This window comes from Lissotriton helveticus, chromosome 9 (genome assembly GCF_964261635.1).
Source record: "Lissotriton helveticus chromosome 9, aLisHel1.1, whole genome shotgun sequence".
NCBI lineage: Eukaryota > Metazoa > Chordata > Amphibia > Caudata > Salamandridae > Lissotriton > Lissotriton helveticus.
In genome coordinates, this window is record NC_136070.1 from 1,142,841,035 (window position 1) to 1,142,857,592 (window position 16,558).

Sequence of the window (16,558 nt, forward strand, 5' to 3'; positions counted from 1 at the left end):
AACATTAGTACCCATGCCCTGGGTTCCAGGGGTACCATCTACCAGGGTCTTAGAAGCGGCAAAAGGTCCTTTCTAATTGGGGTACAATCACATTTTGTATTGTTTTGGGACAGAGCTGTGGCACTGGGTCCTGGTTATCAGGGATCCAGTGTGCTTCCAATCAAAAGCATCAGTGGCAGTGGGAAAAATGTTGGGGTGACCTTGTATAAAAGAGGTACTTTGTACAATCTGTGGCTAGAAGTCTCTATCAGATAAATAAGTTGCTTACCTTCGGTAACGCTTTATCTGGTAGAGACTTTATCTGGCCACAGATTCACTGTCCCATCCTGTCCGCTCTGTGAACTGATTATAGTGTAAGGGTAACCTTTTTAAGGGCCTTAGACATTCGTTACCCGTCTTTAAGTGTTCCTTGTGGCTTTGTGCTTCTGGTGTGGATAGTCTTGAAAAGAAACTGACAGCGCCCTGGGGTGAGACCTATATAGACACTGCACATGTCAATTTCGGACAATGCCAGCGTGGAGACGAACAATCTCACTGGCAGATCTCTGCTCACAGAGATCTGCGTTTCTGCAGTGTGGAACTTCAATAATCACTTTTCAACATACTACTGTGCATATTCTACAAATCTGTTTAGTAAGTGGTATATACATATGCGGCCAAGCTCTTTAGTCCTACTTACTTCTACCAGAGTTGAATTGATATTCCATTCACCTTGAGCTCCAACCCATTTTATAGTTTAAATTCGAAGCTTTGGAATTACAGTTTCAGGTCAGTGAAATGTTTTATTTTATGACATCAGGAAAGGCAAAACAGTCAATAGCGAGTTGTGTTCTTTTTTTATTAGTTGCTTTATTTGTGCAAAATTGTGTTCTCCCCCCACCCCCACGCTTTGTTCTTATCCTGTTTCTTTGTCTTGTGGTGTAAATGCGAGTCGACGTTGATTAACAATTGATTTGTTTGACATTTCTTAGTTTTTTCCCAATATATTGTGACCCTTTGAGCACAGTCTATCTTTCATTTTTATTTTTTCTTTAGGATGAATGCCAAAGCCCTGAGTGTACTGACACTTCTTAATACCTATCAGAAGAAACATTTGGTTGAGATTCTGTCATATCATAGCTGTGACTCACAAACACGAACTGCTCCGGAATTGGATTGTCTTATTAGACTTCAGGTTCAAAACATTCACCAGAGGCATGTTGTTTTCTTGACAGGTAAACTGACACTCCAACATCTGTGGTAAAGCAGGCCATATGCACTTACTTTTACAGCTCCTAATATTTATCTTTCCTACAGAAAAGAATGTCAAAATGTTCTACAGCTATAATGATAATGGAATAATAGTCACAACAGTTGATGAATTCATGAAGAACTTTGAAACCCTTGTTGGTCACTACAACTCAGCTACAGAAGAAAATTGCCTCACTCAATTAGCAGCTGGACAAGAGAATCGCTCAGGTAATATGCGATTAGCTGTTCTCCATATTTATAGTGATTATGTGGTTATTTAAAGCATTTACGTTAATGTGATAAGTCATGTAAAATCCAAATATTTATAGCTTCTTGTTGCACCAAACTTATTTATTTTTCTGAGAACATGAAACATTTGACCCCTTCTAATATTGAAAAATGCCTGATAGAGACTTCAAGCCGCAGATTATTTACCTTAGAATTATACCCAGGCATCAGATTAGATGTGTAAATTTTTTCATGAGCAGTACATAGCATAATTTGGCTTTTCATTGCGTCATTAGCGTGGTCCACGCCGGAAGTGCATGTGCGGTGTCCATACAGGTGCCACCCCAGCATGCTGATATCAGTTCTTTTCTTTCTGCGTCAGTTGGCGCAGATACCAAGAAGAGCTACCCCGTCATTTTTTGATTGACTTTTTTGACTTTGTGTCAGTCTTTTTTGTTATCTACTCCTGGTGTGGCAGGATGTCAACTAGCAAAGCCGGCTTCAAGCCCTGATGCGCCTGTCACTGACCAATGTCGGTGACGGACCCGCACCTTGTGTGCCTCTGGTGCTTTGAGCACAACCACAAGGCAAAGACCTGTGTCGACTGCTGCGCCATGCACCCCCGGGCCTTGAGGAGTGCTCCCTCAAAATCCTTGCCGCTCAATATGCAATGCCGCAGCAGTCTCGATCCCAGTTGAGAGGAAGGTCCCGGGACTGGTCACAGAGTCCACGATCCTTGACACACTTGGTCGTCCTCTTGTAAGTCCTATGGGAAAAAGAAAAGCAAGAAGTTGAAGAGGTCTTCGACCTTGCCCCATCGGTCAAAGTCATCCGCTGGGACGCGGGAACTCCATCATTCATGCCTTGGCTCTGCGGTTGAGTGTGGGTGGGCTCTGTGCCTCCCCAAGTTTCCAGTAGTCGGAGCAACCCCCTTTTATCTTCGAGAGTTCTATGAGGCCATGCGCCTCATATAATTGGGTGGCCTGTTCCTTCTGGCGTGCCTTCAGGTGTCGCAGAGTCAAGAGGGGCCAGATTGGTTTTCTGCCAGTGGTTCTTTCCCCTGCTCCAGTCAGGCCCCTTGGATCCACAGATGGATCCAGATCGATGGCGGTCCTACCATCTTGACCATCCCCGGTGTAAGTACTGATAAAGGCACGAACGGTGCTGGTGGCACCACCACGTTCTCATCCCCAACTCCAACACAGAGCCAGAGGGGCCTAGAGCCACGTCTTCCAGGCCAGAGCCCTATTCCTATGGGCGTGACTCTGGTAGGAATCGCTGGACCCTGAACAATACCAGCCTTGAAACTCTAACATGGACTGGTGTGAGGAATTGGCAGATGCCAGTGGACTAGACACCTCTCTAGATATAGGTTCCCCCTCCTTAGCTACGGAAGAGGGAGCCTCTTTTGCAATGGTGGTGAGAAGGGCGGCCAAGTTCCTGGACCTTAGCCTACCCTCAGTTAATGTCTTGACAGAGGAGCTTCAGCTGGGAGTGACCCTCTCTGAACCGCTTCTCCCGCTTAGTATAGTCCTCCCAGACGTCCTGCTTCAGACTTGGTTCAAACCCTACACAGTGACTCCTGTTAGCAGGGCAATTGCATGCCACCACTGCCCCACTCCAGGGGACCTCAGTTTCCTCAAGGAACACTATTCTGGAAAACTTGGTGGTCCAACCTTCCACTTCCCGTGTAAATCCTAGCGCATCCCCTACCACAACACGGGATAGGGGATCCAAGAAGCTGGATACCTTGGGAAAGAAATGTTTTTCTTCCACCAGTCTGGCACTGCGGTCTGTGAACACTGCATGCCTTTTGCGCCATTAATCCCATGCACTATGGGATTCGGTTGCTCAGTGTCTGCCCATGGTCCCGGAGGAGGCCTGGGTCCTACTTTTCCAAGCTATTACAGACGGAAGAGATTCAGCCAAGTTCTCAATTCGTTGTGGTCTGGACATGACTAACTCACTGGGCAGAACGGTTTCCTCGTCCGTGTCCTTACGGGGTCACCCACACCTGACTGAGAACAACTGACTCTTCGTGGGATGTCCAAGCATCAATTAAGGACTTGCCCTTTGATGGATTCCTGTCTCTTTGGAGACAAGACAGACTCCATGCTGGAGTACTTAAGGGATAGCCGGGCAACGGCCAGTTCCTTGGGCCTTTCCATGGCTTCTCACCAACCCCAGTCCACTTTTCGGTCTTTTCTTGGCCACAGAAGGGGCTTCCAGATGAGTCCTTACCCGCCCTGCCACCACGGTGTGCAGGCTTCCCAGCCTCTGCATGGCCAAGGATGCAGTACCCACAGACCACGTGGGTCGGGCAGCCAGAGTCGAGGGAAGTCCACACCCTCCCAACCCCCCCAGCACCTGCACCCCCAAACCCCTTTAATTTGCCTATTACATCTTGGGCACCCAGTGGGAGGCAAGATACTCCATTGCCTGCCACATTGGAAGTCTATAACTTAACATCGCTGGGTTCTTCAGATTATCCGAAGGGGCTACTCCGTCCCATTGATGACCTCCCCTCCACTCATGCCATCACTTGTGACAGCTGATGGAAGACCATCTCTCCTTACTCCTCTAGGAAGTGATGGCTCTTGGCCAAGGGAGCCATTGACAGAGTGCCGACTTCCGAAGTTGGTTGTGGTTCATATTCCCTCTACTTTCTAGTGCCCAAGAAGGACCGAAGCCTTCATCCTATACTAGACCTGCGCCATCTCAATTTCTTTGGGAAAAAGGAAATGTTCAAAATGGTCTTGCTCGCTCAAGTCCTTTCTACCCTGGAGACTGGATGGTAGCGTTGGACTTGCAGGGCGCATATTTCCACGTTCTCGTACTGCCTGCCCACAGGCATTACCTGCGGCTCACTGTGCACTTTTAACTCGCTGTGCTTCCCTGTGACCTTACGAACGTCCCCCTGGTGTTCACCAAAGTGATGGCTGTGGTCGCAGTTCATCTGCGGTGATCAGGGATGCCGGTCTTTCCCTTTCTGAACGGCTGGCTGTTAAAGGTGGGCTCACCCCAGTCTTTTTAGGAAGATGGCTTTGTATTGTAGGCAAGCAGTTATGCTTAATCAGAGGGCATTGCTAAGCATTTGTTGTACACAGACAGGAAAGAAATGGTTACACACACTCAATGACTAAATCTGAGACCAATAGTTTGTAAAAATTGTACTTTTAGTATATTTATTTTATAGAACCAAAGATACTTTCTTGCAGTAAAATATGTTTTGCAAAATCACTGTTTTTCAATGTAAAAGTGTACACTTGGTGCATTTTTCAATCATTACAATGTTATTCTATGGGCGGTAACACAATCAGCAAACTGCAGGTAAGTAAACGATTTACGATATTGAGCTTTTAGATGTAGAATTAGTACCAGGCAAAGTTCAGGTAAGTGACCTCACTGTGCCACCAGCGGCACTGGGGCTGCCGGGTGCAGAGGTCAAACTCAGGATCTGGTGCTAATGTTCTCCAATGGAGAAAGGAGACAATCAAAGTGGTACTATGTACAGGTAAGTACAACTTTTCGATTACCCAGTCTCCGGGGTTAAGTTAGGCACGGGGGCACAAGGAAGCACCAAACTTGCATCCTAGCGGCAAAGGGGCAGCCGTGTGCAGATTTCCAACACAGCTTTGGGCACCTAACCCAAACAAATAGAGAATCAGAAAAAGACTGAAGGCTCAGCCCAAGAGGCTGGACAAAAGAAACCTACAGCTACACCGTTAAGTTGAGATTTGCTGGAGCATCAGGACACTGATGGTAGATTTCCCTATGGCCCAGGGGCTGCGGGTGAAGTGGTGTCCTTTGACTTCAGAAGTCAGCTTACGAATGTGGTCGCGGTTGGGGGGGTCGGCGTGCAGAGGCTGCAGGCATCGACTTGGAGTCTGGCAGGGGTCAACCCACGGGAGACTCTTCCTCAGGATCGCTGTGGGGAACCTTTTCTGGACCGGTGGGTCTTTTGGGCTCGGGCAGTGGGTGTCTGGTGCAGAGGTGGTGGACTTTACGGGTCTACAGGCAGAGCACTTGGGCTTTAAAGTTGTTTTTCTTCTGGACAGGTCCGCTATCCACGGAATATTAGAAGTCTTTTTAGAAGTCAGACAGTCATCCCTGGGTTCTGGAGGTGGCTTGGCTGCGGGGCGAGTCACTCTTCTATTGGAGGGTCTTTGAGGGCTGCATACGGGCTAGTAGGGCTGGGGCCCAGTCAGTTGGTGTCTTCAGTCTTCGCAGCTGCATAGCTCTTCTTTAGCCTCTTTTTCGTAGGTCATCGATAAGCTGAGGATTAAGGTTCAGAGGTGCCCCTCAATACTCAATTTAGGGGTGTTACAGGGGTTAGAAGGTACTTACCTTTATGGTGCCTACTCCCTTTGTATTTCCACTCCCTCTGGGGAGGGGCATATCCCTAACCCGATTGGCTAGAATCCTCCAAATCAATATGGTGGATTTTAAAAGGAGGTGGTCACTTTATCTCAGGGCACCTTTGGGTCTTGGCTGAGATGGGACACACCTCTCTTGCACGCTAATTTTCCCTCCGGCCTGTCAGCCAAAAGTGGGGCTTGGTCCGGGAAGTGGGCATCTGTACAAGCTGGAGAGGTTCTGGTCAGCATAACGAAGGGCAGGAAGCCTTTGAGGATCACCGCCGTTCTATGCTGTTCCTGATTGGGGGTAGTTGTGAAGCACCTCCACCCAGAGCAGGCTTTGTTTCTGACCAACAAGAGCAAAAGGCTCCCACTTCAAGGGGTCAGAAACATGTCTGGAGATGGCAGGCTGGTGCAGACCAGTCAGGCAGACATTAGTGGTTTGTAGGAGGCACCTATGAAGTGCCCTCTGAGTGTATGTATAAATGAATCTAACACTGGCATCATTGTGGGCTCATTAATCTGAGATGTTTGGTAGCAAACTTCTTGGGATTCTGTGAAGCCATCATGGGGCTGTGTAACTCGTAGTGACAAGTGCCTTCACATGAGGTATAGTGCACCCTGCCTTAGGGCTGTAAGGCCTGCTGTAGGGGTGACTTAACTATGCCTCTTGCAGAGCTGGTAAGCCTGGCACACGGGTGTGTGCCAGGTCGACTCTTCACTTTTATCTGCACCAAAATTTGCAGGCTGCAGTGGTAGTTTGCATGTTTGGTGAGGGATCTCTTATGGTAGCACAATACTTGCCGCATCCCTTGGAGACCTTCTCTGGCCATTAGACCCTTGGTACACCGGTACTGTTTACAAGGGACTTGTATGTGTGCCAGAGGTGTCAATTGTGGAAACAAAGGTACCGTTTTGGTTAAGAACACAGGCACTGTGAACCTGGTTAACAGAAACCCAGTGCTCATTCAGTCAAAGATGCATCAGAGTCAGGCAAAAAGTGGGGGTAACCATGCCAAAAGGAGTACTTTCTTACAGTCGTCTCCTACCTCTAGACTAAGGCGGGCCTCTTGCAATCCCTGGGGTTCACTATCAACATGCCGAAGTCACACCTTACTCCCTTTTTTTTTAACTTTCTTTATTGGCATTTATTTAATATTACATACAACATGTCTGGTAATGCAGTTGATATTGACTTACAAGCAAGAAGGCACAAGCACACCCTACTCTTGCATTAGAATGTGCTGTCCTAGAACATGAAGGCCCCCAGGCCAGCCTTTCAGCTGGTGACAGCCCCCAGAGGCATGTGTCTGATTGCAGCTAAAAAGCTTGCGGGATGGTCGCTGCGACTTGCTGGAGTTGCGGGGCTTGCCTGTCCCCCCCCCCCCCCCCCCCCCCCCCCTTTCGCACTTTACCGTAGGGGTTATTGAATGTCAGACGTGCGTTAACCTTGAACAAACTGGGGATATGTAAAACTGGGGGGCGCTGTGTCGTATATATAATGCTTGCGCGTATTATTGTGCCTGAGAGCTGTACCATTGCGGGGTACCATGCTGGAGTTGCGCATGTGGGGGAGATGGCATCACTAACCGCTGTCCGCATGAGAGCGTGGTGGTGATTCAGTCACAGCTGGCAATTGCGACCCGTTGGGTGCCTGGGCCCTGTGTGCACCTCCCTGGGTAGTCTCCTGGTTCACGGGAGCCCCGGGGGCACCAATCGCCTGTGGTCCCATCACTGTTATCATTTCTTGCGTAAAGGAATGAAGCAACATGGCCCAATGCATGGAAATTGGATGTTTGCGGATTCCCTGGAGTTCCTCCGCTCGAAGTAGTCCTTCTTCTGCCGTGCCCCATTGTTTGACCGCGTCCACGCATGCCGCCAGGGGAGGACCCTCCGCTTTCTTCCAGTGCATGGTGATGCACCATTTGGCCTGGAGGAGCACCAAGGAGGCAAATCTCCTCTCTACCTTCATGTGCTTATGCCGCTTATGAATACCAAGGCGCAAGCCTCCCACGTATATAGATCCCGTAGCCCCGTGACCGTTCTAAGGGCAGTGTGTATCATGTCATGTGCCAATAACTGTGAAGTGATGGACAATCCCAGAACATGTGTAAGAACGAGGCATTGGGCTCCATGCATCTGGGGCAAGCGAAAGAGCTGGCTGGGAAATATTTCTGTAATTTTTCAGGGGTGAGGTAAGCCCTGTGCAGGATGTGCAGTTGTATGTTTTTGAAGCGATAGTTGCGGGATACTTTTTTGGTATGTTCGAGTGCCCTGGTCCATTCATTGTCATGTAGTGGTCTGTGAAAGTCGGTCTCCCATTTTTCTGAGGGGTGCAAGTGTGGGCTGCTTAAGGGTTCGTATGGCTTTATATATCCAGGTGACTAAGTGTCGCCCTGGACCCATCTGCAGGACCGCATGGATTACCGGATGTGTGGGGGGTTATGTGTCGATCGCATGCCACTGCTTGCGGCAGTCTGCTAGGAGCTGTCTATGCAATAGAAACTGTCCTCTGGAAAGCTCGAAGTTGGTCGCGAGCGCCTCAAAGGTAATTGTCCATTAAAATACAGCGCCCCTACATCTGTCAAGGCACAGTCAGTCCATATGTGTAGCATTCTTTCTGTGTAGTGTACCCGGCCTTTGGGGAACCCTACACCTTACTCCCTTTAACATGCTTCCTTTTATCTGAGCTGTTCTTGACACAGTATAGTTTTGGGCCTATCCTCCTGAATGGCGAGTCCAGTATATTCAGGCTATGATATCAATGATTCAGCTTCTATCCTGGTTTTCAGTGAGACTGACTATGAGGCTGCTGGACCTTATGGCTTCCTGCATCCTGCTTGTGACACATGCCCGCTGGCTTATGCAGGCTTGCAGTGAAACCTGAAGTTCCAGTGGGAGGAGCATCAGGGGAGGCTTTCTGACATGGTCCAGATCTCAGAGGGAACGGAAAAAGATCTGCAGCGGTGGTTAAGGAATGGCAATTGGGTCTTCAGCACACCTCTCTCCCTTCTCCAACCTGATCTAACAGTGGTGGCAGATGCATTACTTCTGGGATGTGGTGGCAATCTGTATTCCGCCAAAGGCCTCTGATCTCCACCTCTCCCAGACTCCACATCAACCTTCTGAAGCTCTGGGCGATCCAGCTGGCATTAAAATCCATTCAACCCTCCATGAAGGGAATGCTATTGCGGGTGATCACGGACACCACCACCACCATATGGTACTCAACAAATAGGGCGGGTGGGGCTGTGAACCCTTTGTCAAGAGGCCCTTCGTTCCTGGATGTGGCTGGAACATCAGGGCATATCCTGGTGGGCTGTCTGAACACCATGGCAGACAAACTCAGTCAAAGATGCTTAGTGGATCACAAATGGCATCTCCATCTGGAGGTGGTGTAAGGTCTCTTTCAGCAGTGTGGAGAGCCTTGGTTAGATCTGTTCGCTATTTTGAGACCGCACAATGTCCGCAGGTCTGCGTACTGGAGTTTCCAAGGAGGCTCTCGCTCAGAGAGGGTTTTTGTCTCGAGTGGAACTTCGGCCTCCTGTACGATTTTCTGCCAATACCATTCCTGCCCAGATTACTCCAGAAGATAAGGAGCGACCAGGCCCAAGTTATCCTCATGGCGCCAGACTGGGCTCGGAGAGTTTAGTATCTCGAGCTATTTGAACTGCTAGGTACTGTTTCTTTTTACTCTGACAGTGCACTGAAGCCTGCTAACCAGGCTCCAGTGCGCTTTACCATAAAACTGACCTATTCAATTGTGTTTGTAAAGGACATTAGCACCCCTGTAAGTCTCTAGTAAATGGTACCAGTGGTACCTAGGGCATGGGTACTAAAGAGGGTCCCCAAGGACTGCAGCATGTATTATGCCACCCTAAGGGACCCACACAAAAACTACATGCAGACTGCCACTGCAGGAAAGGCCGTGAAAGGGTGCAAGTCATTCTCAAAACACATTGCACACCCTCTGTGTGCAATGCCCACGCACTGTATGTAAGTCACCCCTTCAGCAGGCCTTCTGAGCCCGAAGGCAGGATGCACTATAATACATGTGAGGCCATCTCTGGATGTGCAGTTATGCCCCTTTGATGCCTAGTACCATCACAAGGGCCATGTCAAAGATATGTACTGGGAACTGTCCATTACAAGTTACCCAGCTACATAATGGTTGCACTAAAAATCATGGTATCTGGTATCCAACAACTCGTCTCAATAAATCTGTACTGGTGCCTGTATCCGATTTATTGTGACATGCACCCAGAGGGCACCTTAGAGATTCACCCTGAAAACCTACGGGCCCTCTAGTGTGCTGGCTGACTGGTATTGTCCAGCCAGCCACCACAGACAAGTCTGACCCCAGTAGTTGAGAGCCTGCTCTCTCAGAGGCCAGAAACAACGCCTGCTCAGGAGGAAGGTGTTCACACATCTTCCAGCAGGATGGCTAGTGAAATCAGCATATAATGGACAGAGGATTCAAAGCCTCTGCCGCCCTGCATATGCGACCATTTTGAATTTGGTGAAACTAGAAACTCTAGGTCAGGATTATGCCCACTCTCCATAGGAAGTGGTCATATAGGAGGTGTGGTCGCCCCAGGCATAATTTGCCCATCAGCTACTACCATGCACTCCCCTAAACACCCGTACATTCTGTAATTAGATTTGTCTTCCTGGGAACTGAAAAACAGAAGAGGACAGTCCCCACGAGAACTGAGGACTTACCCTGAACCTGGCGCAAATCCTGTCTTGCTGCTGGTACCGTGACAATTGCACCATCCCAGCTTGTCTAAAAGCTGTGCATCCCTCCAAGCCTGTGGAGGACAGTCCAGCGCTTCAACAACTAAGCAGCATCTTCCTTGGGGTAGAGGAGCCATACTGCTGCAGGCACCGACCACACTTGCCTATACCACGACTTGCCTACCATCGGGTCCACTGAGGGAGTGTGTGACCAGGAAGAAGTCTTTACTGCTCTAGGAGATCAGATCTGTCTCCTTGCCAAGTTTGGTGATGCCAGCCTCTCCAGCAGTCGCCCAGCACCAATTCCATGGGTACTGGAGCATTTGCAGCAACCAAGGTTTGTTGTGTGTCCAGTCCAGGCATTACCAAAACCGACCTTCAGACAAGGGATTCAGGATCACAGAGGCCAACACCGAAAGTGTCCTGATGTCCTGTTTTCTCCCTCCCTCCAGGTCACCTAAGCCAAGTGAGAGTCTCTGACCACAGCGACCAGCCAGCCAAATCACCTCTGCACCCGAGCCCGCCAGCCCAGGTTCATAGAAACCAGCTTGGTCCCTGTGCCCCAGAGACCCTCGAGCCAAACCTCTCTTTGGGTACTGCCCGACGTGTCCCCAAGTCCCGACTGTAGGAAGGTAGATCCCTGACTATGGTTGCCCCCAACTTTTTGCCTGGTGTTTTGCTGGTTTTCTGACTTAGTTGACCTGGGGCCCTGCTATTCAGGACCCCAGGCCTACTGCTCTCTCTGTAAAATGGATTCCATGTACCTTAGGTACATATCTAATTGGATACTGAGTCACCTTATCAGTCCCTGTATAGAGTACCTTAGGTGCCCAGGGCATAGGTGTACCCAGGGCCTACCAGGGGCTGCAGCATGTATTATGCCACCCCTGGCTGGCCATCCAAATCTGACACAACTGGCTGCACGACAGCTGGGGCAAGGTGGTGTAATCACCCTTTGCTTTAGATATAGTATTCCTATATCTAACCCTAAAATGGACACATATATTCCTATCAGTCACTCCTATGGCAGGCCTTAACAATCCTGAAGGCAGAGTGCTTGGAATATTGTGAAATGGTGCTCTGGCATGAGCTGAGCCCGTTTGCAGCTTGCGGAACCAAGTCCTAATAGCTGTTCCATGATAACGCATACCATATACTCTTAAGTGCATTATAATCCTCGCGGTTATATGCCAACTCTGGTATCGCTTTATCAAAACATGTCGAGTAAGGTGTCATACAAATTGGAATACTAACCCCTCGCCAATTCTGGCGACGGGGTTAGCATTCCACCCTTCTAGAGGGACACGACATGTATGTAACCTGTAACCCCGGTTAGAGTCAGACAGAGCCTTAGCTCCACAAAATGGATGCTGCCACCGAGACACAAGTCTGCCCTCCTGCTGCTGGGAGTCCTCCCAGCCCAGGAGGCAAGGACAAAGGTTTCCTGCCAGGGGCGGTGCCAGCACCGTCCCAGGCAGGATTTTGTGTATCCTAGGTAGGCAGGGCTTTAGAGGAAGGTGACTGCAAGTGGCACCCCTGTGCTCACTGTGCATAGGCCGGCTGGAACCAGTTCCAGGGGCACTCCAGCCCCTGATCTGGGGAAAGCCCGCCAAAGGAGAGGGGTGTAACCACCCCCCTCCTAGTCCCACCCATAGGGCAGGACTTGGTCGCGTGCCAGCCCCTTTTTGCAGGATAAAGGTAGGAACTGGCCCCCTTCCAAATTAGATCAATCTTTGAATCCTGAACCAACCTTTTACACGAAGAACTCAAGACTCTTCCCAAGATTTCTCCCTTGTGACTAAGGAGTAGTCACCCTGCAGCAGCAGGCACCAACCAAGTATCGCGGTTTGTTGCCAGTCTCTCCTCCGGATCAAGACTGCTCCAGCACGACGAGAACCGGCTTCCCTGGCACCTCTGACCTCAACCTACATCATCAGCCCAGCTGTGATCCGTGGGTGCGACGAGACCTCGAGGGACCGGCCATCTTCAGAACTGCACGACGCTTGTCCAGCACGACCACCGAGTGACCCTCGACTGAGTGCTTTGGGGTAAGAGAAGCCCCGACCCTGAGCAGCTCCAGCACCGAAGTTCAGCTCCCCTGCATCCACGAGATCTGCGTGGGGCCCTTCTGCTTTTTGCTGCTCACCGCGTTGTCCAGGTCACTTGCCCGTTGGCTAGTGACCCTCTGACGACGAACTCTAACGACAAACACCGCTGGTCTGGTTGCTCCAGACTGGCCTTTGCTTCCCTCCTTCAGAGAAGTACCCTGGACCCTCCTGGTCCACTCAAGACGCCATTTTAGGTCCACCGCGTGGGCCTTGCATTTGCCAAGACTTGTTGCCCAATCCTGGGTCCAGCGACGTCGACCGCAAGTACCTTCGTGGGACAGCTCGCACCTCCATCCTGGTCGCCGACAACGCCTCCTGGTCCGAGAGACTGCAGAGCCCAGCAGCGCCCACTCACCTGGCTGAGGTGACTTCGTCCGGTGCCATCCTGGTGCCCACCTAAATCACTGGCTAGTGATTCAGAACTTGGTCCCCTCTGCTTACAGGTTTCTTCTTCCCTGATCCAGGCTTGGATCACCACGAACTCCTTCACTGGCCGCCTGCCAGCAACTTCTTTCTTCAGGCTCCTGGATCTTCAACGAGGGTTTCCGACGCAACTTGAACCCTATGCAGCCGCAGCCCCTGGGCTAGGTAAACTGAGTACTCCGGTGCTCAGCATAGTCCAGCACCCTAAGTGTTCGGATCCACCCTTGTTTTCGACCCACCTAGTCGGGTTCGCCCGAGAACAGTAACTTTGTAAAGTGCTAGTATCCATAGACTTGTTCCCGCATTACGCGTGAGAGTTCCCACTCTGCACACGGCGTCCCTAGGCCTCCTGCTTCTAATCCAAGGGTTCAGCATTGTAGGCCTAGCGTTTCTACAGTCTAGAAAAGTATTACTTACCTGCTAGTAACTTCGCATTCCACTTCTTGTGTATATGGTTTTTCGTGCCCCTCGGGCATTTGTGTAAATTGTGCGACTTTCAGTAATTCTTTAAGAGTTTTGTTGTGTGCTTAGCTCCCTGTCTCATAAAGAGCCAGGGTAGTCTTGTTATAAATAAATACACTTTATTTTTGATAACAACTTGTGTGGTGTCCTTTCACTTGGTGTTCAAGGGGTAATGTGATGGTAAAACAGCTGGCTTAACACGCCCTCTAGAGTCTTAGCCTTAGACTGCTCGTATCCATGCTACTAGGATAGCTGGTCTATAAGGTTGACTTACAACCAATCATCAATAAGGGTTGTTTGGACTGATACATAGTGATCACTAGAATAGTAAGCACTGCATATCAGGCCAACTTCTCACACCCACTTGCAACCTTTCTTTTGCAGTTACCTTTGCCATTGACTTTACTGCTTAGCACTCGAGGCTACCAACTCGACCAGCACCTCCGTGCAGTGTATCTATGCAGTGTATGATTCTCCCATAGGATAACATTACAGCATTCAAGGCTCATCTCCGAAAGTACTTACCTAATATCGATGATCTTGGTGTCTAAAATTATATAAGAATCTGTTATTTTTTCAAAATTGGTCTCGGATTTTCTTCTTGCGTGTGTTTCATTTGTTGACTGTGGGTAAAACAAATGTTTAACATTATCCTCTGATAAGCCTAAGCTGCTCAACCAAAATACCACAGATAGCGCATTTGGAATTATTCATTTAAACCCTGTAAACCAATAAGGGGTGTATGTACGTTTTGCATTGTGTGCCCTTACAACATGAAAAGCCAACTTCCTGCAGACATGGCCTTCGCCGCAGGGTCCCCACTAAACTTGTTGCCTTCATCCTCCTTTTTTTGATGAATTCGTTTTTGCTGACCTTAAGACTATGTGCTCCTTAGTACTGCAAACCAGTGCTAAAGTGCTCTCTCTTTAAAACATGGTAGAATTGGCTTCTACCCAATTGACATATTTAATTTACTTATAAGTCCCTAGTAAAGTGGCCCCACCTGTGCACAGGGCCTGTAAATGAAATGGTACTAGTGGGCCTGCAGCACTGATTGTACCACACACTTAAGTAGCACTTCAAACATGTCTCAGGCCTGCCTTTGCAGTCTGTGTGTATTCCGTTTTAAACTGCCATGTTGACCTGGCAAAGTAAACCTTTTGCCATGTCCAAACCTTCCTATTTTAATACATGCAAGTCACCTCTAGGGTAGGCCCTGGACAGTCCAAAGGGCATGGTGCCCTGCATTTAAAAAGTAGGACTTATACTTTTTTGTTTTACATGTCCTGGTAATGAAAAACAGTTACATTTGTTTTTCACTACACAAGGCCCACCTCTCCCATAAGATAACATAGGAGTATCACATTCTATAAGTCTAATTTTCTAAATTATTTCATTCATGTTTGGTGTCTCTGGAATCACAATTTAAAATCCTAACTTATGCAAGTCACCTCTAGGGTAGGCCCTGGACAGTCCAAAGGGCAAGGTGCACTGCATTTAAAAAGTAGGACTTATACTTTTTTGTTTTACATGTCCTGGTAATGAAAAACAATTACATTTGTTTTTCACTACACAAGGCCCACCTCTCCCATAAGATAACATAGGAGTATCACATTCTATAAGTCTAATTTTCTAAATTATTTCACAATTTAAAATCCTAACTTATGGTGAAGTTGGATTTTAAATTGCAGTTCTGAAAATACCACTTTTATAAAAGTTGGCATCTTCCTGCTTTTGCCATTTAGTGCCTGTAGCCTGTATGTGGGTCGCATGACTGGGTGTAGCTAACAGTTGAGATGTGTGTATTTCTCCTGGACAGCACAATAGGGAGCTTAGGTGTGCTTGGATGGGCCAACACTGGCAAGATGGAAAGGAGGAGCTGGGAATGTGTTGTGTCCTGCCTCCACACAAAGCACTGTATACCTACTGTAGTTAGTCTAGTGTCGGGACAAGGGAGGCAGAATTGCTTTGGACATCGGAAAGAGGCAATTAGTTATAGATTCCTTACGTTGTGAATTACCCCCAGGCGTCAGACTGGATCCAGAGAATTTTTTCATCAGCAGTACCTCTCTGCGTCGAAAGGTGGCATTGGTCGGCTCTGCGTTTGTCGGCGTTGTGGTTGCCGGAATGACGTTGCGGCAGCTACTTAGATGCCGCCCTCGCGCGCTGACATTAGTTCTTTCTTTTTCCGCGCCAGCCAGCTCAGATCCGGAGCGAGCAGTACCCCAGTCACTTTTTGACTGAATCTTTTGCGACTTTTGTCAACACGGTTTTTAGTCGATCGACTTCCGGTGCACGCAAGGGATGCCCGGTTTCCAGACTTGCATGTCCTGCCGAAAACCTATGTCTGTGACGGATCCGCACCATGTGTGCCTATGGTGCTTGGATCGGGACCACTTCCCCAAATCGTGTTCCGACTACCGGACCATGAATCCGAAGTCTTTGCAGGAGCGGGCCCGAAAGCTTCTCGAGGCCCGGCAGTCCGATCCGTGCTGTTCGAGGTCCCGGTCACGTGGGAGATCGAGAGACCGATCGCGGAGCCACCATCACCACTTGTCTTCGAAGTCTTCGCACTTCTCAGGTAAGTCGAAGCACAAGAATAAGTCAAACAAGCACCATCGCTCTTCGACTTCTCCCCGTCCGTAGGCCGACGCGACGAGGGACGCGGGTTGTGTCACTCCTGCGGCTCCGCAAGTGGAGCCCGAAGTGTAGTCTCCAAGTTTCCCTCCTTTTCCGGGAACCGGAGCGACACCTGCCCAGCTCCGGACTTTCTACAAAGTGATGCCTGCCATCTTTGGGCAGCCCGACTCTGCCAGCTCGCCTTCGGGCCCGCGGACTCGGCTGGGGCCACTGGGCCTTCGGCGGCTCTGGTGACGCAGGGTCCCCTTGGATCCATGCCTGGATCAAGATCGGCGCCAGTCGACCTTATAACACCTCCACCGGCACCACGTCCGCTGCCGACGCCAGGTGGGTCCCCAGCCTGCTCGACCCCGGCCTCCGCGCCGACACGAG

The 16,558-nt window shown here is 49.4% G+C and overlaps 1 protein-coding gene across 4 annotated transcripts in view; it reads left to right on the forward strand.

The window, feature by feature from the left end:
- LOC144782290 (protein TASOR-like) overlaps positions 1–16,558 on the forward strand; it is an 865,833-nt gene that overhangs the window by 832,083 nt on the left and 17,192 nt on the right. For all 4 annotated transcript variants that reach the window (XM_078661579.1, XM_078661582.1, XM_078661580.1 and 1 more), the window contains 2 exons: positions 1,036–1,214; positions 1,297–1,458. In XM_078661579.1, coding sequence (XP_078517705.1) covers positions 1,036–1,214; positions 1,297–1,458 — 341 coding nt within the window. The remainder of the gene's footprint in view (positions 1–1,035; positions 1,215–1,296; positions 1,459–16,558) is intronic.